General features: G+C 38.1%; 1 protein-coding gene across 4 annotated transcripts in view; it reads right to left on the bottom strand.

Annotated features, from left to right (window-relative positions):
* Positions 1-810: 810 nt before the first annotated feature.
* Positions 811-26,018, bottom strand: part of LOC115779202 (adhesion G-protein coupled receptor D2) — a 111,762-nt gene continuing 86,554 nt past the window's right edge. For all 4 annotated transcript variants that reach the window (XM_030727730.1, XM_030727732.1, XM_030727731.1 and 1 more), the window contains 2 exons: positions 22,841-22,923; positions 811-1,041 (listed from right to left, as the gene is read on the bottom strand). In XM_030727730.1, coding sequence (XP_030583590.1) covers positions 904-1,041; positions 22,841-22,923 — 221 coding nt within the window. In that variant the 3' untranslated portion in view covers positions 811-903. The remainder of the gene's footprint in view (positions 1,042-22,840; positions 22,924-26,018) is intronic.

The following is a 26,018-nucleotide window of genomic DNA, read 5'->3' as shown; positions in this document are numbered from 1 at the left end:
AATGTGGCCATTGCATAAGTCCTGCTTTTTACTGCATGTTTGTTGTAACATCACTGCAGTCCTGCTCCAACCCCTAAGAAAATTCTGTTTGGAGATAGTCAAATAAATGCTCTGACGAAGTGTTTTTGGTAACTTGACAGTGAGAAGTTATAATAAATGGTGTGAAATCCACCTGACTGCTTCACAAGACATTTTTTTAGAATATTTAGTCATTGTCAAACAGACTTGTACATGGATTTGTGACAGGACTCAAACAATGACTGCTTTTGTGCATCATATGCTCGTGTACACTGTCAACACATGGAGACAAAAAAAAAAAAAATCTAAATGCTATTTCCTTTCTGCTTGACATTGACTTGTTCCTCTCCTGCTGACATTCTGAATGCTCCCGTCACTACCTGGTCCTGGGCAGTGTCTCTCAATGAGGCTGAGTTTTTCCTCATATCTCAATAAATAATTGTTATGCTTGTAACACCAGATTCAGATTTCCTCTGCACACTAATGCTGCCCATTTTCATTTCGTTTGTTATTTGTGGGAAATTACACTCAAGCACTCATTTTGTATTATTGCAATATGAATACCTGTAGGAATGAGAAATATTTGAACTGTTTTCAGGATATATAAAAAAAAAAAAAACCACAATTAAAATCATTATGTACATATCATTAATTGTTAAGTCTAGATTATAACCATACATTTGAGGCAGTACATTACTATCCAGGGCATTTTAAAATAGGTATTAAAAGAATAAAATACTTAAAGTCACTACAAATGAGGGTAAAAATCAAGAACACAGGTGTGTCTCTATGTTCTTTGTTTTTTTTTTATCACGGGGGACAGATAAATGTCAGATAAAAAAAAAAAAGCATGAAAAAACCAAAAACATCATCCCACCAGCCAGATCAGTCTACATGGACAAGATCATAGCTTTTCTGAGGTGCAGTGCTGCGAGGAAAACAGGAAGCTGAAAACTCGAGGTCCATGGGAACATAAAGACTGCAACCAGGTGGCAAGACATCCACTTCTGGAGGAGGTGGCTCCTAGATGGAGGAGAGGGATGGGTAAGTGGGAAATTTCAAGTAACTTTAGGAAAGCGCAACAATGAAGAAAAAAAACACAAAACATTGATTAGGAAGAAGACAAATGGTAATTCTCACTTCACCCTAGCAAGGAGACTAAGTGCAGTGATTTGTCAGTGAAATTAGTTGGAACTGTTGGAAATTTATCAAAAAAAAAACAAAAAAAAACAAAAACTTGTAATTCCAGATGTTTTCCACACTTTGTATATAATGTATCAAGTCATCTAAGTTACTTTGTCTGACTTTCCTGATGTGACACTGATGTTTTTTACTCTTGGCCCTCGTGTGTGTATAGCATTCATCTATTCATGCTTTGTTGCTATCAAACGGCGGTACTTCTAATATCTGCAACAATTTTTAACCATATTACAGACAAATGGAAACAATTTCCAGCAATTCTATATGTTTAAAAAATCAAACCTTTTAGTCATTGTTGAGTGAGTGAATGAACCTGAATTAAGGTTTTCATTTGAGGTCTTGAAGTCAAATACAGAGTTTTATATCAAAAGCAATTAAATTGTAGAGAGCTGTCCTGCTCACTCCTGCTCAGCAACCTTCAACAGCACAAATGTCACATTAATGCATGCTTTTATTATTACAAAGTGATTCTTGGAATGAGGCTAAATAGTTGTACTTCTGCAACAAGTGCAGTTTTGTGCAAATACATAAGACTTTGCTCATGAAACTTTTTCATTATTTTCAATTTTTTTGTTTGTTTTTTCTGTTCTACACAAAATGATCCACCCTGAGTTTGATCCACCTTACAGCTCTCTGTGCCTTATAGCCAACCTTTCCCTCTCCCCAACCCTCTCTTAGATTCATTAATCTCTTCTCATGTTTTCTTAAAGATACATACATAATTTCTAAACTGAAGAAGAAGTTGTTGAGCAGTCACTAGTACTTTTCTACATTTTTAGAAAATAAAAAATTCAGCAACAATGCCAACAGGTTTCTTAAGAGCCTTTTGTAAATACCAAACTTTTAACAGCCCATTACTTTTAATTTCTTTCTATGAAGCAACTGATATAAGGGATAATTTAATTGCTGAGGCAGTAAAGATAATAATATCTGTGTTCACACGCAGCATTAAGGATTCTGGTCACAGATGAGCAAGCGGCCAGCTCGATTCCCCTCACACAGCATTGCAATCCTCACTTGGAGCTTGGCTTTCAGTGCTTGGCCTCCTGTCTGTAAATGTGTTAAACCTGCTTTCACTCGCCCTGAATTTGTATAAATAATGTATATACATTTATCCACAGACTCTAACAAGTGCAGCCTCAGGTGAAAATACTCAGAAATGCATGCTATGTGCATCCCCGAAGGTGGACATCAGCTCCAAACCAACCAACTCAAAAGATAACCACACAGAGAGCAAGAAAAAAAAATTACAAATGAATAACTTGCCAAAAGCAACATAAACACACATACATTTTTTTTTAAATCTCTCTCACACACAGTGCTGTCAGTTTCTAAACAAGTTTTCCTTTCCGTCACACAAACAGCCCCAAGTTGTGTCTGCTAGTGTTATGTGAAGCTTTTAAACTCTGGAACCACATCACTCGAATTTACCAAGATGCGCTTGTATGTTTCCCTGCATTGTCAAGCACAGTCAAAGAGAAAGAGATTGAGGGCACGAGGAGAAAAAAAAAAAAAAAAGAAAGCTTTTGGACGTGTTCCAAGATTGTGAGAAAACGTGCAACTGAATGCTGGAATAAGTAAGTTTGATATTCAGCCCAATTTCAGGCAGGCCCGCAGGCTCGACAGGCCTGAGACAAGCACCACCACTAAATAAAATTAATCACTGACTTTATGAGAGAGCAGAACTTTTACTGTATATTTGGTCTCAATTATTCCCTTTATTTAAAACTGACCCCAGCTATGAGTTTCACTTCTAGTTTTAATTAAATATCTACAGCCACCTGGGTGTACTGACTTAGTCATTGCATATCATGCAATGACTAAAAGCAGGCAACATTTTACCCTGATGTCACAAACTTTGTATTTCACTATTGGAGTGATATGCTCCTTTTAGAAAAAAGAAAAAAAAAAGCAATGATAAACACTAGCAACATTAGGAAAATCAGTTTGCAGATGTTCAACGGAGCCCCTCCCATACCCTCGACTTCCTCCCCCAAGTGTTGACTAATGAGTGATCAAATTTACTACCTGTAAAGCGGTTCTGGCAGTAACAATAAACCAATGGGAAGTTAGAACCTATTTATTTTGACCACTAAAAAAGGCTTTTTGGCATGGTTTAACCACCTTACACTACAAGTACAATGTTGTGTGATTTAAACATCCCATTCATCCATTGTTTAACTGCTTATCCAGGGTCATGGAGGGGCTTAATCATTGGTGGAAAAGCAGAATACAAAGACAGGCAGAAATTTAAATAAGCAAAATTCAAAAGTTTAAAATGAGTGAAATAGCAAAAAGAACCCCCCCCCCCCCCCCAAAAAAAAGTTAGGAAAACTAGATATCATTTCAAACTAATGTTTAGCTTTTATATGTATTTTACTTCATAGATGAGGGGTGGGGGTGGGGTGGGGGCATTACATGTTAAAGGCTGTTTAAAAAGTTAAGGGGACAGGTTCTATTGATCTTTAATATTTATTCATCTGCTTCAACTCTAAAATTGGTTGAGACCTACACATAAAGAACAAAAAGGATAAAAAAAAAGAAAGACAACTCTTTAGAGAGGCAATTAGCATACGTTCCAATCACTTACGCCAAGCAGCGACTGGAGGACCCATTGTTTGGCGGCCTGATGGACAAACTTTAAAAAACGTAAAGATCAAATTAAAAGGCAAGCATTGTTAAAGGGAACACTCACAATTATTATGCAAAAGCCTCACTGTGGCATGCAAAACAAATACACTAAGGTTTGGAGATGGAATGGTTCGAAGGCCGCTGCCGTTTCATTTCAAAGCATGCATTATACATCATTGTGCATAAAGAGGAAGCCTACAGCATTATGATGTTTTTTCCACGATGATTATCCTTTATTAGTCATTAAAAAGAGATCGGGAGAGAGAGAGAAAAAAATACAACTTTTAAGCACCTGAACCTCGCTGCCAGCATTCCATTAATTGCCTGCACAATGGGGAGAGCCTTTGGAGATTTTTCAATTTCAAAAAATGAGGAGCATGCATTCAGTCGTGCTCATGTTATACCGGCACTTAAATCCTACAGAGCTCACATAAAAAAGGACTCAAGGTTGCATCCGATTGAAAGCCTCCAACTACAGCCACTTTAGAAATCCATTTAGCAAGCGGGGGGTTAGAACATCTAATTCAAACAGAGTCGCCCTGTTAAAACGGTTGCACCAATGTCTTTTAAAAACACATACACTTTCAGGCACACACTTCTCTCCTGTGTTTGCTTGGCTCCATTGTAAGCAAGATGAACCTGGCACACAGAGAGATGGCAAGACACAAAGAATTAATCATGCCAGACCTCAGCCAAGTGACGAAGGTGAATGCTGGTGAATAACTGCATGTGGAATCTTGACCTTTGCGTCAACATTATCAAAAAGAGTGCTCTATGGGAGCTACAAAAAGAGGTATGTGGCATCTGTAATAATATGACAACCTGAATATCACAACACTGTTCATCTTCTGCAGAATTCTGGGTAAAGAAATTGTTTTCCTATTAAAAATCCAGACAAATATGTATATTTTTGCTATGACCTCCGAGCATTTTTTAGTGAAACTGACTATTAAGGATTAAAAAATAAAAAAAAATTGAAATAGAAAATTACAGAGCAAAGGGTGAGAAGAAAATCACATTTACTGTACATAAATGTTTCATTTATTGACACAATTTTGTGCAGTGAATGCTTGGGCCATTTTAGGTCACTCCAATTTACATTATTAATTTGAACATCCCCTGGACAGTTGTGGTCAGAAAAGCCTCCAAACAACACTGTATAGGAGAAGAGGTGATTTTCAGCTGCAGGATGAGTGATTTTACACTTGTAGTTTTGATCATCCTCATACTAATTTAACTGCTGTTCTTTCCTAAGAAATTCTTCTTCCTTATTACATCTTATGACATACCCACTTGCCAGGCTGCACCTGGAATCACTGTATCAGCTGAGTCAGTGTGCAGCAGCTTATGCTCTTACTGTGAAAGAGTAAATTTGTGTGTGGATTAAAAGATTGAATCAATAGTTGCAATTTGGGCAGCCATCTTCAAGCAGACATCCCTGGTTTGCTCTGTCTCTCATTCTACAGTCTGTCTCTGCACTGTTTTGAGTGGCCTCCCAATTTCAGTGCATTTCTTTTCCAACTGGTGGTTATACTATTCCACCATATTTCAACATTTCTCCTATCTGCTCTTTTTCTGGTGGTCTTCTAGTAATTGTGACTGGCTCTTTAGATCAAGCATCATGATCGTGCCTGCCAACATATTATGTGATGTGCTTAGGCCTAGCCATCTAACAACAGCGCTTTCCTCTTTCTGGTCATACTCAGCTTGCCCCTTTCAGTCTTGAAAGCTGTTGACTCTTCAACTCAGAATTGCTTGTCACAGCCTGACACTCAGCTCTCATGACCAGAGAAGATCCTCCACATGAAAGTAGGGTCAACTTATGACAGAAGTTTATATTTTTTCTCTACACCTTTATTCTTCAACACAGCCTGAACTCTCTTACACAGCTTTTATGCAATTTCTTTAAGTAGTTTTTAAGAATAGTTCTCCAGGCTTCTTGAAGGAGATTCAAAGCTCTTCCTTGGATGTCGGCTGCCTTTTGTTCTGTTTTCTCTCAGGATGATCCCACGCTGTCTCAGTAATGGTCTGGGCTCTGGGGAGGCCAATCCATGACTTGACATGATTGTGTTTCACTGTGTGTTTTTCTATCCAGGTATGCTTTTAGGGCATCTGCAGTGCATTTGGCTGAAAAATTAAGCTGTTGCCAATCCGATGCCATTGCATGATCACCAACACTACTGGCTGAAATGTAGCCCCAAACCATGACAGAATGCACACCTTGTTGTACAGACGGTTGTAGTAACTTGGTATACCTCAACCTTTTCTCCCTGTTTCCCTTCCTTAAGAATGGCTTCTCCTCAGCCACCTTTCCACTGAAACCATTTCTGATGAGGCTTCAGGAACAGTACTGTAGATGGATCAACTGAAAGACCAGATGTATCTCTCAGGTCCTGTGGACATGACTTTCAGGTGCTGTTCACCTGCTGAAGATAGTTCATTAGGCCTACCACTTATTCTTTTGTCCTCCATTTGTCCAATTTCTTCAAAATATTTAAGGACTCACTGCACACCATGCTGAGATACGCCAGAGGTTTCAGAGTTTTCAGATATTCAGAGTGTTCGGCTCTTTGGGAATCACCTTTTTGGTGCAAAAGTACTATTTTATGCCTGTCAGACTGTGTTATCTGTAGCAGATTCAACTAAAGAAATGGCAACAACTTGTGTGTTTTTGTGAAAGGCTGAACTGAAAATGAGTGAAAAAGCAGCCAATGTTCAAAGAAACCTTTTGAAAGACCTTGAAAGCCTGGAACACTATTGCTCAAGACCGCTGAAGTGAAGCCTCTGTTAAGAGTGTCCAACTATACCAAGGTAGCAATTTTGTAACACTTCAGAAATAATTTCTCTGCTGGGGGCACTGAGCCAAAAAAGTCAACATTGCAAAGAGTAATGCTACATCTCACAGAAAACTGGTCTTGACAGACCATATCCTGTTGACAGGGTGCCATCTACAACAGCTGTGGGTCTTGTGGAAGAGAACCTATCTCCATATTATACTGTATGTGTATTAATCACCCGATCATCTTTGTCCACATTTTTAAGGTTATACCATTTGCAGCAACCAGTCCCTCTTTCCTTAACTTGTGGGTTACTCGTAGATGATGAGGCTGCACTTGTCTGATGTCTTTGTTTGTCAGATTTGCAAACTGAGTGCACAGAGTGGCCACTCTATTCATAGCTTCATCGTGGGGCCTTCATTCATTAGTGCAACAGACTATGATATGACAAAAGACAGAGGGAAGACTGATACTACATTTACACAAAAAGCTAATCAAAAAAACAAACAAAAAAAAAACAGGAAGTGACAAAAACTAAACAGGGAAACAGAGATACAAATAAATTTAACACAGGAGGATGAGAAAAAGGAAACATGAAGGGGACTAATAAACTCTAACCATAAGCATTAACTAAAACAAGCTAGAACTGAAGGCACAGTATACTAAGGAATAGACAGAAAACAAAACATACACTAAGAAAGGCAAAATACCACAAAAAATAAAAAATAAAAAGCATAGGAAATCAGGTAGTACATAAAAATAAACTTAAACAAATGATTTAAAAAACACTGGGACAGTGAGATTTACAATTCTTTGAGGGCTTGTGTTTGTTTCATATTCATAGGATATTTATATTTATGTTCACAGTAAATGTATAGCTAACAGCATGAAGTAGGACAGAATGGTGAAAAACATCCATTCCATAGATCAGCAATAGCCTTGAGCTGTGACCCTACAGCTTGAGTTGGGGAATAGACACAGAACAGGAGCATTATCATATGCAGACTAAAACCTTTTGCAGTGTAAACATGCACTATGTTCAAGATTAAGGTATAGAATTTATTATAATCCCAGAGAAATTACTTCGGTGGACAGCAAAACAATGTACAATAAAGGATTTCTTGCCTGGTGTCACACAATGGAAGAATGTGATCTGGCCAGCATTGCTTCCTTTCTTAATTTTTTTAATTTTATTTTATTATTTAGGTAGTTAATTAATTTAAAATACTATACAAACAACTAATGCATTTGTGGTATAAATAAAAAAGTATGGTTGTTTTAGCATAATTTAGTAATTTGACAAAAATAAAAGATTTGGCTTAACTGTAGACATAGGTCTGCTAATGTGTTTCCACAGACAGATGTAGTAAGTCCTTGTCCATGTGTCTATATATTCATCTACAGGTCTGTTGGTGAGATCAATATGAAAACCCTTTAGAAGCCTGAATCAAGCAGAAAGAAACTTTTCTTTCATCTTTCACTCCCTTCGTGTCTCTTTTCTTTCCTTCTCTGTCTCAGAGCACAACAGACAGTTGCTGGCAGGCCTTCAGATGCAAACAGCTGCTTTCACATTGTCACTGTGATGGGAAACTGATTATTTAGTCTGCTGACCCTCTCTCGAGACAGCAGCAGTTTCTCTAAGCTACTAAGACTCTTAAGAGGTTCGGTCCTCTGCCAGAGGCAGCAGTAACACTGTAATGAAGCTCCTATGAAGCAACACCACAGACTTAAACATAGCTAAGAAAAATTAGGCAGATAATCCCCATGGAAGATCTTTGGGGAACCTACCCTCAGCATCTGTTTGGCACTAGCTCTGTCTCTGTTTTATAAAGACCAGAAGTCAAGTTAACATAGGAAAGGTTGCCTATCATTGCCTAGAGTTCTAAGGCTGTCAAACTGTTGAGCTGAATCTATTCCAATAAATCACTAATTTATCCTTTCGGAAGTATTAAATCATTAATGATGTAAGCGTGTGGTTTTACAGATTTTGTGCTTTGTGGTCAATGGGGTAACAGTGAGAAGTTTTGAGTGCATAGTTTTTGTGTGGGCTGAACCACTGTTGGATGTCATTACTATGCTTGGCACTGGATGTCAAGGCAGCTGCAACCCTCATCACCAGACTATGGCCTACCCCAAACACTAGACCTAGGCCTAGGCCTACATAGCTGTGAATGCTGTGTCCTTAGATTTCCAACCAGGTTATTGTTTTAATTTGAGTAAATTTCCCAAGTGGCCTTCTAACTGTGCCTAAAGCTGAAACTTTTCAGACTACTACACCACAGATGACACGGCATCTTATACTGATGAGGTGATGTGTCCTTATTTTGGCAGTGTACACAACACAACTTTTTAAGGAGGAATAGGTCAGCAAAGCTAAATAGACTGTCCAGTTGCCAGTATTTAACCACGTATAGCAGTTTAGAGACAAAGATCAGCCAATAGTTGATACCCTAGAAATTGAACATTTATATAAAACCATCATTAAAAAAAAAAAAACATTTAAGGCAACTTCTTGTGTATTTGGATTTTTATTTTCCTTCATTAGACCCTAAGTTTTTATTTTGAGCGTGGCTGTCTGTACTGTGGTTCGTTTTAGTCTGGCAGAAAGCCACCACATGGCAGGGAGCTCTCCAATCTGCACCACTGGTGAGTAATATGCAGTTCCTTATGTCAAAAAGTCACTTTAAATCTTTGAAATCACTTTAAGCTACATAAACCTTCCAAAATCAGGAGAATAGTGTCAGGACTGTGCATTTGTCATTCATGAACACCACATTACTACAAGCTATAAAATAAATGGACGAGACAAACAAAATTGACTGGGTTAGACAATCACAGCAAAGGTGCCCTTGGGCAAAGCATTTAAAACCATTTGTGTAATGAAGTCAATAAATGACTGAGTGCGTATATGCATGAACTTAAAAAAAAATGTGGTGTGGAAACTAAAAGGCATGCCACTAATCCTGATCCTGAGAAAAATCTGAAGAAAGATGTTTTATGTGTAACAAATGATAGGTTAAAAAAAATTAAGTTAAAATAAAGTGTCTTACTGAGATGTTGAAGCTTTGTATACTGTCACAAGAGCTTCAGTGGACCTTGGCATTTATTCTAAAAATCTCTGGAAGTAGACTACAGAAATGGAACACCATTCTTCCAAAAGGCATTATCTCATTGTGTATTATTCTGATGGTCGTGGAAAGCTCTATTTATAATACTCAGTGTACACTCACTGGCCACTTCATTAGGTGCTCCTATTCAACTGCTCATTAACGCCAATTTTAAATCAATGCATTCAGACATGTAGATACAGTCAAGATGACCTACTGAAGTTCAAACCAAGCATCAGAATGTGGAAGATTTACATGGCTTTGGACATGGCATGTTTGTTGGTGCCAGACAGGCTGGTCTGAGTATTTCAGAAACTGCTGATCTACTGGGATTTTCCCCACACAATCATCTCTAGGGTTTACAATTGCCAGTGAGCAGCAGTTTTTCTGGGTGAAAATGCCTTGTTGATGTTAGAGGTCAGAGGAGAATGGCCAGACTGCTTTGAGCTAAAAGGAACAGTAACTCAAATAACCACTCATTACAACCAAGGTATGCAGAAGAGTAGTGTAAACAACATGAGAGCATGGATCAATGGCTTGGCCAATTGACCAATTGAGCATCATTTAAATGCCACAGGCAACCTGAGTATTGTTGCTGAGCATGTCCATCCTTTTGTGACTATAGTACACCCATTTCCTGATGGCTATTCCAGCGGGATAGTGTGCCATGCCACAAAGCTCAAACTGGTTTCCGGAACATGCCAGTGAGTTAACTGTACTCCATGGCCTCCACAGGCACTAGATCTCAATCCAGCAGAGCAACTTTGAGATGTGATTAATGAGAGATTTGCATTGTGAATGAGCAGCTGACAAATTTGCATCAACTGTGTAATTCTATCACGTCAATATGGACCAAAATCTCTGAGAAATGTCTCCAACACCTTGTTGAATCTACAGATGAGGACAAAATTATTAGCCCCTCTATGAAAAGAGGAAGGGATTTTTAGTATAGCATTTCTAAACATAATAGTTTTCCTTAGAAAGCATAAATCATTTCTATTTGCACACAATAATAGAAGTATTTCAGAAAAAAATTAAAATTATCAGGGTTAATATTACTAACCCCTGAAAAACTGACCGTTTTATTGAGCCACAGCACAAACCACTGCTGTGCAATGATGTACTTTAACTTTAATGCTCAAAGCTTGTAAAATCAACTACCACCAACTGCCAAGTCTACAGTGAATGACTTAGCCAAGTTCTTTAATTGTAGTCTCAAAGAAGACAATTACTAGAACCCTGCACAGAAATGGGCTGTGAGGTTGCAGACCAAGAAAAACTCCATGCAGCAGAAGAGACAAGCCAGACTGAAGTATTCTAAGGACAAACTGGAGAAAGATTATGTATAGTCAAATGAAACAAAACTAGAGCTCTTTGGCCAAAGAGGTGCTGCTTATGACAACGACCCAAAACATACATCCCTCCTGGTGAAGACCTACCTCCAGAAGACAAAAGTGAACATTATTGACTGGTCTGCACAAAGCCCTGACTGGAATTCCATCGAAAATCTGTGGGGTGAATTCAAGAGCAAGGTCCATGCCAAAAGACCATCAAATCTGGAGGAGCTTGAGAGATTTGCCAAAGAAGAGGGCTGGGATTGATATGATGGGACTGATCAGGAGACGTGTTTGAGACTTGCTGAAAACTACAACAAAAGGACTGCAGGCTGTTATCCAGCAAAAGGATACACAATAGACTATTAGCATCAGGGGACTATCAATTTTGACTCTGGTAGTTTTTGTGTAATAATTTAAACGTATCCAAAATAAAACTAGGATGTTTGGAAAAGCTGTGTCAAAAATTCTTTGCTGTTTGACAACATTTGGGACATATTTTTAAAAAATGAACTTTTCTTAGGGGGGACTAATATTTCTGTCCTCATCTATACACCACAAAGAATTAAAGCAATTCTTTGTTTTTTTTTTCCTCTAATTTGAATGTTTCTACAATTTCAGTGTGCGTATATTATGACTTTCCAAACACAACTGTTTAAAAACACAACATATAAACAATAGATGCCACAATATTAAATAAACCTCCAGTGCCCAGTGCAAGATTGACAGCAAGTGGGCACTGGAGGTTTTTCTTTTTTTTGGAGTTCATACTAACTGACATTTTACAAGTGCTCTATGGGAGTGTCTCAGAGCCTTACAGTGCATATCAAGCTGAGAGTCTAATATGAGGTGAGTAATGTAAGTTGAGGTGAGGCTGTGTGAAGCCTGAGGCTGTGAACACCAAAACACAGGGCAGCGGTAAGATCAATACTGGCTCTGCCACAGATGTACGAGAAAGGGGTGGTAGGCAGCAGAGAGATGTTTCCTTATAGACCTGAGTTAGTCAGTCATGTACACGTGTCTTTATTCTAATATATGATTATCACTGCTAATAGGGTCTTTTATACCTTCATGCTCATTTTTCTTACAACATTTAATACTTTTGACAGGAAAAGTTGAATGCAATGTTACCAAAGGGATTAGGCTTAAAGCAAGAATGACTAATAACTTGTTCAGTGCACCACCACCTAATATGCCACTTTGTTATAAAGCCTGTCACCAATTTCCCTTTGACTCTGAAACCACCATTTAAAAAAATAAAACTTAAACATAATTATAGATGTCTAACTGCAGCCAGCTGCAAAGTGCTTTCTAATACCAAATTGCTCAAAAAAACTTTTGGGTGCACGACAGACACACTCAGAGTAGGCAAATAAGAAACAGATATTCACAAATGATAAAAATGTCAGATGGAATTTGGAAAAACTTATAAATAATGGATGCTCCAAGTAGGCAGGGGGAGCATCTTCAATGAGCCCAGAGTGCAGCGCATGCTTTCTCATCTCCACACTGAGGAGCCATCTTAATGACGGCGCCCGGAGACCTACGGGTCTCCATCAATCCCCCCCCCCCCCCCCTTTTCCCTCAACCCACCCATCACACCCCCTTCATAAAGCACATCTATGCTCCCAACCGCAAGATTCTGTGCAAAGGGGAACATGAGCTCTTAAATTAAACATTGACAGCAGCGGCCGCTGCCTGTTTTAGGCAAATCAGCAGAAAATGAAACAAACAGGGCACCTCAGGAAGATCCAAGTGTGTGCAATTGAGACAATTTGGGGGTGTGGAGGAAATCTCTTAAGTCTTGTGGAGAGCAAAAAACGTAAATAATGCTACAACAGTGTGTTTGCTTAGTGGATTTCTGCTTATTTGTGCTTTGTGGATTAAAATAGGCAGCTTCAATTTGGCATAGAGGAAGAAGGAGAGAAAAGACAAAGGTGGAAAATGGTAAGTGGACTGTACTTATGAACCCCTTCTCTACCTTAAAGGACAATGCACTTTACAATTTGACTCTCATTCACCTACACTCTCACACATCACAATGCAGACATGCACATTATGCACATGCACTGAACTTGAGGTTCAGTGTCTTGCTCAAGGAGGAGCCAACCCTAGACAGGTATTTTGTTCAACATAATGGCAATGAGCTTCATAACATCCTGCATCATCAGGTCTGGGGTTGAACCATGACGGTGGATGAGGTAGGAACCACTATACCCCTCTCCTGACCTGCATCCAGACATAAACAGGAAATTGCTTTCAGGAAGGAAGTCATATTTTTTTTTACAGCTGTGCCCTGAGATGAGTGCAATACTATATGAGAGCTGCATTTCCAAAATGTGTAGAAGATTTGCACTAGATATCAGAAATGAGCCACAGAGTATCATACACAACCTGAAAAAGTGACTAGCAGGATGGAGTGAGACTAGTGTTTGTGTTCTGGATGAAAACTCCAGTCATTGTCTTTTCCTGTTACCATTTTCCTGCCCTTTCCTGCATTAGCCGCAGTAGAACTTTGGTCTCTTTGTTTTTGTTCTTGGATGAAGATCAAGGCCCTGGATCCAGACAGGGCTTGTGATCTGTCAGGGTACATCGATTTATATGGCACTTGCATCCTATGATTCCCATCACATCTGCAACTCACAGCAATAAATAAGACTGGTTGGCTGGACACAGGGCATCAGATCCTACTACTGAAGCAAAAGTACAGTTGTTGTAAATGGGCTCTCAGGTCTCTTTTCTTTTAGTGATGTTAATCAGTTGAGTTCATCACTACTATACATTAGAGATGACCCCAGAATAACTTTCACATTTGTGTGCACTCACATACACAAAAAAGATCACTTTGTCTGCAGAAAGAGTTGTTTGCTGAGAGGTGGAAGCTGAGGGTTGTGGGGCAGGCAGTTCAGAGTCCTAAAGGAAGTGATTTAATGTCCAAAAAGACATGCACTTGTTTTTGCTTTGTCTCTTTCCTGTTTTGTTCTGATAGGGACTTCCTTTCCCCAGTGGGGGTGGATACTGTGTCATCCGTACATCCATCCCATCGTCTGCACACGGAAACGTCCGTGCTGCCATCCCAACCCAGGAAGGAGAAAAAAAACTTTATAGTAGTAACAAAATGGTTGTGTGCCACTTGCTACTGAGAAAAGGGTGAAAAACTATGAGGAAGAAGACAATTATGTTTGTAACACTGTATACACCAATGTTTGTGTGAACCTTTTAGTAATATTCTGCATTTACACTACATTTGGACTTGGGGAGCTAGAGTGCTTAACCCCAGCAATGGTAACATGAGGATGATCTCTTCCTGTCTGCCACAGTATCTCTATGACCAACTCCCTTCCTTCCCGCTTAAACAGAGATACAGGCACAGCCACATGTGTGCAAACACATGCAAGTGTTGCCACAATTATGATGCCCCTCCTAAAAAACACTCTACCTTTAACCCTAGCCATTGCTCAAACCTGAAACATATTCTAATCTTGATGTCCTAATGTTTAAATTGCCCACAGGTTTATCTCAGTATGTTAGGAAACAGACTCAGCATAACCTGAACATTATAAGCTTTACAAAGGCAGTATTATTTTGTTGCAATGACCTTGTCCATTAGGTTTTTTTTTTTTTTAATAACTCCTTTCAAGTTCCCTTTAATTGTTTTATTAAAAGTACTTCAAACACAAATCTAGCAAGTTCCAACTTTCCTCATTAGAGGTACCAGCAGACACCGGATCTAGCCATGCGGATGAACAACTCATGAATTAAAGATCCAGTTTTCCCATTCAGAGGTATCTACAAATATTAACAAAATTAATACATTTGTTTAAAATCAATAGATTACTCGATCAATTTGAGCAATTTAACTACTGGTCCATCTGCTCCTGTCTTACAATAAGTAAACAGGTTGAATTTATGGTCTCTATCCAGAGTGGATAAAGAGGATAGCCACACAGTCTTGATTTTGAGAGGATCCAGTCCTGTGACCTTGATTTAATAGCACTCTCACAAACAATCAGGAGAACCTGTCACCTCAAATAAGAGTGAATCACGAATCAAAATATATAAACTACAACTCAAATGGGTTGGGGTTTGTCTTGATAACATTTCTTATGGTCAAAATCTGAAGGTAAAAAAGTCAGACAAAAAAAAAACAAAAACAAAAAAAACCAGCATAGTTCTGAGATGAAGTAATTAAATAAAATATTGTTTCAATATAACAGAGTTTGGGGGGGGGGGGGGGGGGGGGGGGGTTTAAAAAGCCTTCAGTTTTTTTGTTAATGTAGCAGCTGCTGAATACTTTTTGGGATGAGCATGCCCTCTATCCTATTGGTCTACTGCTAAAAACTCCAAACAGGTTAGGGTTATTATATTAGAGATGTAGTGGTTGGATTTTATTTGGATTTTATAAGCCTCTTCCATATTAGTGGTGAGAATTGATGTTACTGTGTGGCTGTTTGCATGTCCATTTCTCTGTGGCATTTCTAACAGTGACTAAAGCCCCTCATGTCAAATTGCTTGTCTGCTTTTTTCTCTGATGAGTGATTTAATACTGAATAACACACACACACACACACACACACACACGCACACACACGCACACACACACACACACACACACACACACACACACGCAGGCATACAGATGCAGTCCCACCCATCAACCTCTGGTTACTCATTCACCCTATCTACCAGCACACTTGTATGGTCTTAGTCACTCCTACACACCCACAGCGGGACATGTGCACGCACATTCACCTACAGAGGAAATGGAGTTCTGTGTCTGCTAAGGATATGAGGTGTAGTGATGGCACATTAACGATAGGACCCATGACAGCAGTACGCATCAGCCTCACTGAACAAAGCATGCAGCCAGATTTAATTCAATAAGGATTGTTTAAGTGAAACAATGGGTCCTGGCCCCACTGAGGGTAAGGAAAGGGTGAGAAAGGTGAGTTTGACAGTCGTAGCTGACCAGTGTTTTTGTGTTTTGGGCTACGGATGATCCCGTGGGTTTGATGGGGTCGTGGATCAGACATATCGCCGTGGCACAGCGACATCCGCTTCTTTTTTTTTCAGGTAACTAACAAACAAGCTGACAATGACTGGGCTGAAAAAGGAAATACAACCAGACACTCACTATGGAACCATAAAGAATATTTAGAAGCAATATGAATGATTATGCAGGGATTAAATGGGGACACTGTATGTAAAATGCATGTAATGTGCATGTGCCTGTCCCTGCATACAAAGGACTATATATGAACAAAAAACTATTTATGGAAATTAAAAAGTAGGTCTGTGATTCATATAATTTGGCAGACTGTGTATAAACTACAGTATTATAAGGTCTGATTAGCGGTGACTATATGCTCAGAATGCGGCAGTATGCAAATTCACCCTGTAAGCATTATTATTAGTATTAGTATTATGTTATTATTATTATTATTATTAGCTCATTAGTATTAGTATTAGCATTAGTATTGTGTGGGACAATATGGTCACAGTACTTTCACACATACCCATGGTCCATTCCTAATTAATTATTAAACAAAAGAATAGATTCAGATACACCAACATTGTTTTAAATTGATTTTTTGCTATAGTATTATTAGTTATGAAAATGAAAAAAATATACATTAAAACAAACATGTCCTCACTATGGTTTGTACTGTTAAATATTTTGAACCACCTATACCTACCTAGTTAGTACCCAGAGGTGTGAAATGAGGTTTTATGTTAGCGTTGGTTTTGTGGATCCCAAGGCAGTCACTAATGATTTGTAAATGACACAAATTATTACACATGCTATTAAATATATTCTGCCTCCTTCAAATATACATATAATTTGAATAGAGGGTAAAATTGCGTGGTTTATGTATGTTTTTCCACTACAGGTTTTTCATTCCTCACAGTCCATTTGGTCTGTGCCAACAGTCTCTTCATGCAGAGCAGCAGGTCTTAATGAAAAACCTTTGGCTGGTGATCAGTGCTATTGATCAGCCTGAGCCCCAGCTTTAAGTAGGGCTAATTGATCAATCACTACAAGCTGATTCAGATTAATGGAACATGACTAGCGCCCACCACCCCCCACCCCCAAGGCATACCCACCGCTCATGTATGTGTGTGTCTGTGTGAGGTAAACCTATTCAGTATTCATATAATTATGTGTATTTTAAGCAGTAAGGACATGTGCAGCAAAAGAGTATTAGATTACCTTCTAAAATATAACAAATATTATACATGATTAAAATTACTTTATGTGTCACTCTGCCAAACAAATAATTCAGCAAACTTTACATTAAATCTCTCTCTTTACTTCCTTGAGGCAACAAAGAAAAGGAGATAAAATAAGACATTTCACTGAAGACTGCCCTAGCATGTGTCCTGAGTTGAAAAGGATTCATAGAAAAGTTTGATCAAAAATCTTCAGAATAGTGTTATATCAGAAAGAGCCGCAAAATGGTTTAAACTAGATCTAAGACGTGGCAATTAAATAGCTGTGAAATGGCAGTTTAGGACTTTAATAGGTGGGCACCAAGGATTTGTTTTACCCCTTCAGTATCTGACAAAGTGTGAAAAAATGTTCATAATGTCTTCTGTTCATGAATTACAGACAATTTTTTTCCTTTTATATGCTGATCTCACAGTAAGGTTGACCATCACAATTTCATCAGGTCAGAATTTTTTTCACTTTATGTGAAATTGTGTTATAGCTAGCAGATGAATTCCTGAGCTATATCCAAAAACATATTTTGTGAGGTAACAGTGACTTTGGCCAACAAATTCCACCCAGTTCACACCTGAGTCCAGGTCTGTGCTAGACATAATGAAACAGCCTCCAGGTTCCTGTGATATCGTCTTCACAAGAAAAGGACAGACATAAGGTCACAACCTTGAACTTTAACAAAATTTAATTTTATTCCCTTAAGTGAGTGTTTATATCAAATTTGAGAAGAAGAAATTCTCTCAAGGCATTCAAGAGATATGATCTTCACAGAAATCTGACTAATGGAAAGACAACTAAACCAATAAATAAAATAAATATGACAGATATAAAAAATACTTCCATCCATCCAATTTCTTCCGCTTATCCAGGGTCAGGTCTGCGGCTAATTACTTAAAATAATAAAATACAAAGGACCAGGTATGCAATATTTACTAATAATATAAATATATTGGACAGCCATTAGCTTTATAGAAGAACATAAAAAATATATTTTGTACCCCCGACAGTATGACAGAGTGGGGTGTGTTTATGTTTGTCTGGGGAAATTCCTACAGTTTAATTTGATGGGAATTGTTTGATTAAGCATCAATCTTTCCCCAAGAAATTTCATTTATTTCTGAGCACAGCTAGCTTTCTGAGGGGTGGGTTGAGTCACATTCTCTAGATTAAATGCAAGAGATGTACCGATCAACTGGCCAGAAACCGGAATCCACTCATTTCTAGTGTTCTCAGCTCTGACCAGTGACCTGCAGGTCACAGACAAATAGTTGCACACACTGTGTGCATGTTGCTACCATGAAAGGTCTTCACTGTGAGAGAAGACACAAAGTTCGTCAAAGTAAACTGCAGGGGGATCACCTCAAAAATGTTTGTAACAACAAAACTAATCAGACACTCGAATCTCCTTCACCCAGGTAAATATGGCCATGGTAAAGAAGCTAACAAAGGTATGAACCTCAGTAAGAGCAGTCAAAGGGTCAAAGCAGTTACAAGGAAAAATATGGAGATGAAAGAAAAAGTGCAGAGGTCCTGTTATCTGATGAATTTACTGCATAAACATGCTGGAAAATGGTGTAATTGGCATTTGAACTGTTATATAAATCTGTTGCACCTGTTTTCATTTGGTAAGGTAAAATATGTGAGATCGGTGAGTGTACATTAGAGCACTTCATTTTCACTTGTTTAAGGGAGATCCTGTAACGTAACGCAGTTTGGGGGGAAAATTGTAAAGTAATTTTTTTATTATGAAAATAATATTTTGCATTGAAAAAAGTTGAGTTTTATTTCTGATTGCAAGTTTCTTGGCTGAAATCAGCCAAGAAACTTGCAATCAGATCAACTCTATTAAATGCTACTGTTAAGAATTTTGCATGATCACGATAAACTAAAAATGATTAAGGTATCCGATACCCACTGCAAAATCTCCACATTACTACACACTACATGTTTTTTTGTCTTGCTAGTGGTAAAGCTGATAGATATGATGCCAGCAGGCCCCTGCCAGGAAGAACTAAAACAAGCCAAACAGGAAACCCCAACAACCCCCCCCCCCCCCCCCCCCCCCCACACACACACACACACACACACACACACACACACACACACAATGTTACTTAGACACATAGACAGTTCTAAACCCTCCCAACAAATAACTGACAAGCTGGCTGGCCAGTGGTGGCTCCACGGAGGATTAGTGTTTGTATGCATTTCGAGGGGTGGACAGGAGATTCCAGCTGGCCTGTCATGGGACTCCCAATCGCGTGTGAGTGGTACACAGAGGGAACTGTGGCAAACAGTTCCAACACTGAAACACTCACCAGGCTGAAAAGGTCACTTGGGGTGAGCCCAGCTGGGCATAACCAGGAATAGTTCTTCTGTTCTATGTACCAGGCCAAAAGAAACTAAATATCTCTTTGGAATGTTGTACAGAGTCAATGTTGTAGAGAACAAGAGTGCAAATATAAATTATTATGATAGAAATATAATCTAAAAACAGATGATTGCTATTGGATTTTTTTCAATGAAAAGATACATTTAGTTATATCATCCATAATGTTTTCTTCGCTGTAGTTGCTTTTTACTCAGTTTTGAATCACAATGTATTATAAAAGTTCTCACTTAAGTTCATCACTGAAAGTATCTGAAACAAAGTATGCTAGTTAATACAAAACGCAAATAAAAATAGAATATAATGATATTCAGTGTGAAAGACTGCATGAGCCCTGTGCACTTTACTGCAAAGTGCACTGTAATAATGCAGAAAAAAAGCATGTTTTAGTTTATACCTGATTTGAAAGTTGCTGCAAAGAGGAATGAGAGGGGAGATTTTATCACAACACGTGCATAAATGGTGCAACAGGATGGCTCAGTTATGAGCGCAGTGTCTAAGTTTTAGCTCTTTCCCGTAGTGTTCATCCCCTTATTTTTAGAGCCTAGCCCAACTACTCAGTAAGACTGGGATTTTCATAAAAGTGAGCAGAACTGAATTGAACTGAACAGACCTGTGAAGGGAGAAGAAGAATCCCAATACAATTTTTTTTTCTCTCTGTTATATCATTTTATTTTGTTGTTTCATTGTTTGCAGCAGGGTGGGGATAGATGGGGAGGGGTAGGAGGAACAAGGGGAAGGGAAAGGGAAAAAAAAAAAAAACATACGCCATGTTTGCTTTGTCCCTGTGGTCAACGACCTGTTGTTGATGGATGTTTAAATAAAATAAAATTAAAAAAAGACAGAAAAAAGGATGCCTTGTTTTATAGGCAGTCAAGGTACTTTTTACAGTGAGCTGATGGATTTACAGTGGATCAGGGTTTTAGTCACATTTCTAGACTTAGATCAGTACACAATGAAAATGTCTCATGACACTGTGTTGCCTCAATAGTGCACACACTATTTTTTTCTCATATGTTTCAAACCATATTAATACGCCTGTCAAAGTGCACCAATTAATGAGACTCGGAAACTGAAATTAATTTGGGCTAAAGAGGGAGGGGGGGGGCTATTTGTCTAGGAATCAGCCACCCAGTGATGGTATGTACATCAGTGAAGGCATCATTAATGCTAAATGATATCTGTACATTTCTGAGAAACATGCTGCTCTACAGACATTTAAATCCTTTCAGAGAAGACAGCCTCAGTTAGATTCAGCATGTATTTCAACAGCACAGAGTCACACTTAAAGAGTATAGGTTCTAAACTAGTCTAAACAGTCAAGTACAGTTATATTTGGCATACACTAAGAAAAAATATAATAATGATTATATAATAATGATTACTATATTATGTCTATAATTGGAACAATTACAGTATTCCAGCTTTTTTTTGAAAAGAAGGTTGTTTATGCTCGTACATATAAATATACACTTCCCAACAAGGAACATAACCCCTGACAATATAAAATCATACATCTACTACATCATCAAACAAAGCTGAAAACATTTTCAGCACTTACTAACAAGTTTTCCTTGATAGTCCAACTTGTCAAAACAAATCTCCAACTGCAGCAACCAACCGGCACAGTCTTTGACTCTTTCCAGTGTTGAAACCAGACGACCAACCTCCAGTCATTTAGTTAGCCTTGACCAACTAACCAGCCACACATAAACAGCTCACATCCACCTATCCTAACTGGCACATTTTGTTTGAGACCCCACTTCCACACAATAACCTGTGGTGTGAACTTAACTGTGTACACTCAGGTATTGAGTTTCAGACTGGGCCTGGGTCCCATAGGGCTAAAAAAGAAGCAGACACTGTGAGCTTGACAATGAGTGAAACAGTCATAAAGTAAAAGAGAGAAAAAGCAATAGAGACATAGACCACCCAGTGGCTATGAAGAAAAACAACACCGGCTGGAGAGAAAAGTCAGCTTTGGACAGTTTGAAAGTTGTTGAGTGGTAGCAATTCACCAACAGTGAAAGAAAAAGAAAAAAAGAAAAGAAAAAACAGAGGGATTTTTAGGCAGTCTTTACCTTAAAGACAGTACTAGCTGCCATTTTGTTTACAGAGATCTTGTTTTAGATTCAAAATTGCATTAGGTTCTAACTTTGTCAATTTTTCAGGCTTTCTTTCATAATTTCTGCAAAATACACATGAAGTAAATTCCAAAGCTGGAGTCAAAACACCTTTCACCTGTACTTCAAAATGCATCAAACCAAAACTAATTAATTAATTTATGACATTAAATAAGCATGACTGCTTATTAACACCATATCAGAGTCATTTTATCACTTAGATAAAATGTATAGTATGTACAGCAGAGTACAGTAGGATAACACCACAAATGAAAATGTTACTGTGTTAGGTATTTAACCTCTCAGTGTGTGAAAGCACCACTAATTATAAACAGGCAACATGTAAAACAACATTTGGGTGAAGTAAGATTTATCAAAGCAGTCTTTCACTGTCAAAATGCCTGTAGATATTCTGTTATTCAGTATTCAATTTAAAATAAAAAGCATTTAAAATCCATAATAAAGCAAACTGTGTATGTGGATATGTAATGTGTGCTGTGGTTTTAGAGCTGGCCACCAGGGGGATGAGGACATGCAGAGAGTGATCAGGGAGCTGGAAGTTTGGATTTACTTCTGGAGAGTCAGGCAAGCATTTGTGAGACTGTGTGGGAGAGTGTATGGGATATAGAAAGGGATCTTTGATATGCCTAATAAGTAGTTTTTCTTTACAAAGTCACTGTATTCCAGTTATTCTATTCTAATTTCAAAATCACCTTTATTTTATCATTTTTAAACTATCACTAATATGTAATGTTGTAATTATGCCTGTGGTAAAGTACAATTTAGCCACATTTTACATTTTTATGTTGATTTTTATGTTCATGCTAACTTGTATTACATATCAATAATTAAGAAGCATATGACAACATTTAATTAATTAGTTTTTACTAATTATGTTTTTTTAGTGTTCATTTTAATGGTACAATGGATTTGAATCATGTTTTTCTAATTAAATAATTAATCCAGCTTCTCAGAATTATCTGAATTGAACTGAACTACATGTATAGCCAACAAACCAACAGAGTATTTGTAACATACCTCTCTATCCAGATGAGTGTCTTTGGGGGGCTGGCTCAGGGCATTTTCTAGTATCTCTGGAACAGAAGGACTGGACACCTGAACTGAAGACAGGCACATAAACAGACACAAACAGGTACATACTGTTAGGCCTGCCAACAGTGTTTACCTCTACCAAAAAAGTAACTGCAAGTAAATTAATGTTTTATTTTTCCTGTGCAGGTATTAGTTACAACAAATGGCAAAATCTGAGCAAAATTATAAAAATAACTCAAAGGTGTTTTAGTATTCATGTGAACCTTCAGTCAAGTTAAACAGAGTATAAATGATCCGGAGATTCTTCCATCTATGTGACCTGTAAGATCCACTGATCTCAACCAATTATAGAAGAAAACGAGACAGAAATACAAAGGATGGTCCGAAGGGGGAGGATTACAAACTGGAGCTAATTAGAGCAGAAAGAAAAAGAAAAATGAGTAGAAAAGGCTGATAATACCATATTCACCAACTTCTGTCACTCATTCACTTAAATTTGCACCACCTATCTGATGTCCTCATTTGGCCTGTGTTGCAAAGATGAGAATGATGTGAAGAAGTGACATGACCGCAATTCAACACTATATCAATTATTAAAATGCCACCTTGATAGCAGTTTGTAAAAAGGATTTTTTTTTTTTTAAATGGGGGGTAAAAAAATTTGCCCCAAAATTCACCTCTAGTGTCATTTCTACTCAACACTGGTGTGCAAACCATAAACTATTAACACAAATAAAGAAAATAATATTTAAATTATAACAATGCAACAACTCATTTTAAAGATAGTACTTTGAGGCAGAACAATAATTATTTTGTTCTTTTTTTATTACTAAGTAGATGTGGATATTTATGGATATTTATTCAGTCTGACAATCAGTATGTTAAACATGAAAGTTACACACAGATATATGGACACAATCTTGGTAGGTTTTTATCATAGTCATGAACCCATCTGCCCTGTCTGTCTGTCTACCTGTCTGCCTTTCTCCTGTGGTTCAGGGCCTGTCATAACTGCTCTTCAACAGGCCCCCGGTGTCAGGATTAATCTCCCTGGTTGACTGCTGATCTGAAGGTGGAACGACCACCATCCACCAACAGCAAAACTAATTTAACTGTGTCACTGCATGACACTCCCGCCCACCATCCCCACTAACCCCAGACATGCACACACATTACAAAATATCTTCATCTGTCTCTGTCTCATCTACATGGTAGAGGGCAGGAGGGTGGGTGACTAGTCCGAAGGAGAAAGGTCAGAGCACTGAAGGAGTTCATCATTCTGAGGTGTCAGCACTGCTCTTTAGGAAAGCAGATGAAGGGGAGATGAGGGAGGAGAGGATGGGAGGCGGGGAGCAACAGAGAAAGAGGTTAAGGGGGGGTCTGTTTAATGTTTGTCTGGTTATTGGTTATCAGCCAAAGGTTTGTCATGGCCTACAGACTTGGCTGGCATCCACTGAGTACAAATCACTCATGGTTTGCATTTAATAATCATGTCTTGTCTTTGATTGTAGCCTAATTATGACAAAAGTGCACACACTCTCACATCTTACTAGCTATGAGTATTCATTTGGTGGTTAAAACAGACCAGAGGGTTTACAGAAACAGCAGAAGCTGGTAGTCAAACACACAGAAGCGCACATTCAGCCATCCATAAATGATCACACAATGCATCCTCTGCACTTGCTGGCGTCTGGCATGAGGTAAACAGCTTTCAATAGCATCAAACCAAGTGCAGTTTGTTTGGGACCATCTGTCCAGTCTATTGTGTTTCTCTGTTATGGCTCTTTGGAAGCCCATTGGAGGACAGCTGATGTTTGGTCTCTTAAAAAGATCCCAGCCAGACCCTCGGGATCCTGCCACACTGTGTACTGTTCATTTCTTTTCCTCCTATTTTGGCTGTGTTTTGCTTTTTGGAGTAGCTTGTCGATCGGAGTGCAGCAATTTGCATGTTTTTGGATCTTCAATATCATTTTACTACAAGAACAGAAAAGTGTGCAGGAAAGTATGTGTGTGTGCTAAAAGGGCAAGCTATGGAACAGATCCAAATGTAAAACTTATTAGTTATGGTTTTGGACGCAAAGCTACTGTTATTTTAATGAGTAGAGATGGTTCTCAGTTCTAGATAGAAGCTGTAAATTGAATGAAACAGAGTTATATAATTAAACAAAAAAAATTACATGTAATTGCTATGTTACTCTATCACTAGAAAAAATATGTAATCAAGTAATTAAGTTGCTAATCAAAATGTTGATGATGAAAAAGGCTTGAATATAATTTTCAGCTACAAGGTAATAAAAACTAATTCAATTATAAAGGCATTAGACATTATTTCTGTCTGCATTCGTCCAGACAAAAAAAAAAAAAAAATGAAACAGCCGCTAGGACAAATTTCAGGGCAGCGCCATGAGATGCATTTCAAGGAGCTCTACATTTCATTCCCTTGGCAGTTTGTACTCAAATTATAAGTTATTTTTGATTTGTTATCTGGTATGAATTTATACCATCTTCTGTCTACAAACCAAATCAGTGCATAATGCATAACCAGCCAGAGTCCAGGTGATCACTCCAACACGAATGATCATGTTTTTGAAAGACAACACCTTTCAGTACTGACAATTCTATAATATTTTACTGCTAAATCACCAAACATTACATCAGTGTGCAAAGCTTCATTACCAGCTGTGAAAATTATGTCAATATCAAAATGCTCAAACCAATGGAAACATCTACAGGTAAGTTAATGTTACCATTATCAGTCCATAAAATATAGTATATTCTTGCCCACAGTGCTATTGTACTCTCGACATTGGCCACAAGTAGGCTTAGTTGCATTACTAATAATTTGTAAAGTACTTTAGGGTGGTATCATACCATACCACCCACAATAACACCAGTATCATTTTTTAGGTAATTAAAAATATGTAATCTCACAATATCAATGATATAGCAATGCAATGCATTTATGTTCCCTAGCACAAGTTCAATGTCAGAGAACATCGTGTCAACCTCCGATGACAATTTAATACCTAAAAAGGGAGCTACTTCAACAGTATGGAAATGGTTTGGCTACAAGTGGTCTCCAACAAAGCACTACAAAATAAGTTATGTTTCCACTAAAGGTGGAAACACAACAGATTTGTTCAAAGCAAAATAAACTGACGAT

Source organism: Archocentrus centrarchus, chromosome 4, assembly GCF_007364275.1.
Source record: "Archocentrus centrarchus isolate MPI-CPG fArcCen1 chromosome 4, fArcCen1, whole genome shotgun sequence".
Lineage (NCBI taxonomy): Eukaryota > Metazoa > Chordata > Actinopteri > Cichliformes > Cichlidae > Archocentrus > Archocentrus centrarchus.
The sequence above is the reverse complement of the archived record's forward strand: the minus strand, read 5'-3'. Positions and strand labels throughout refer to the sequence as shown.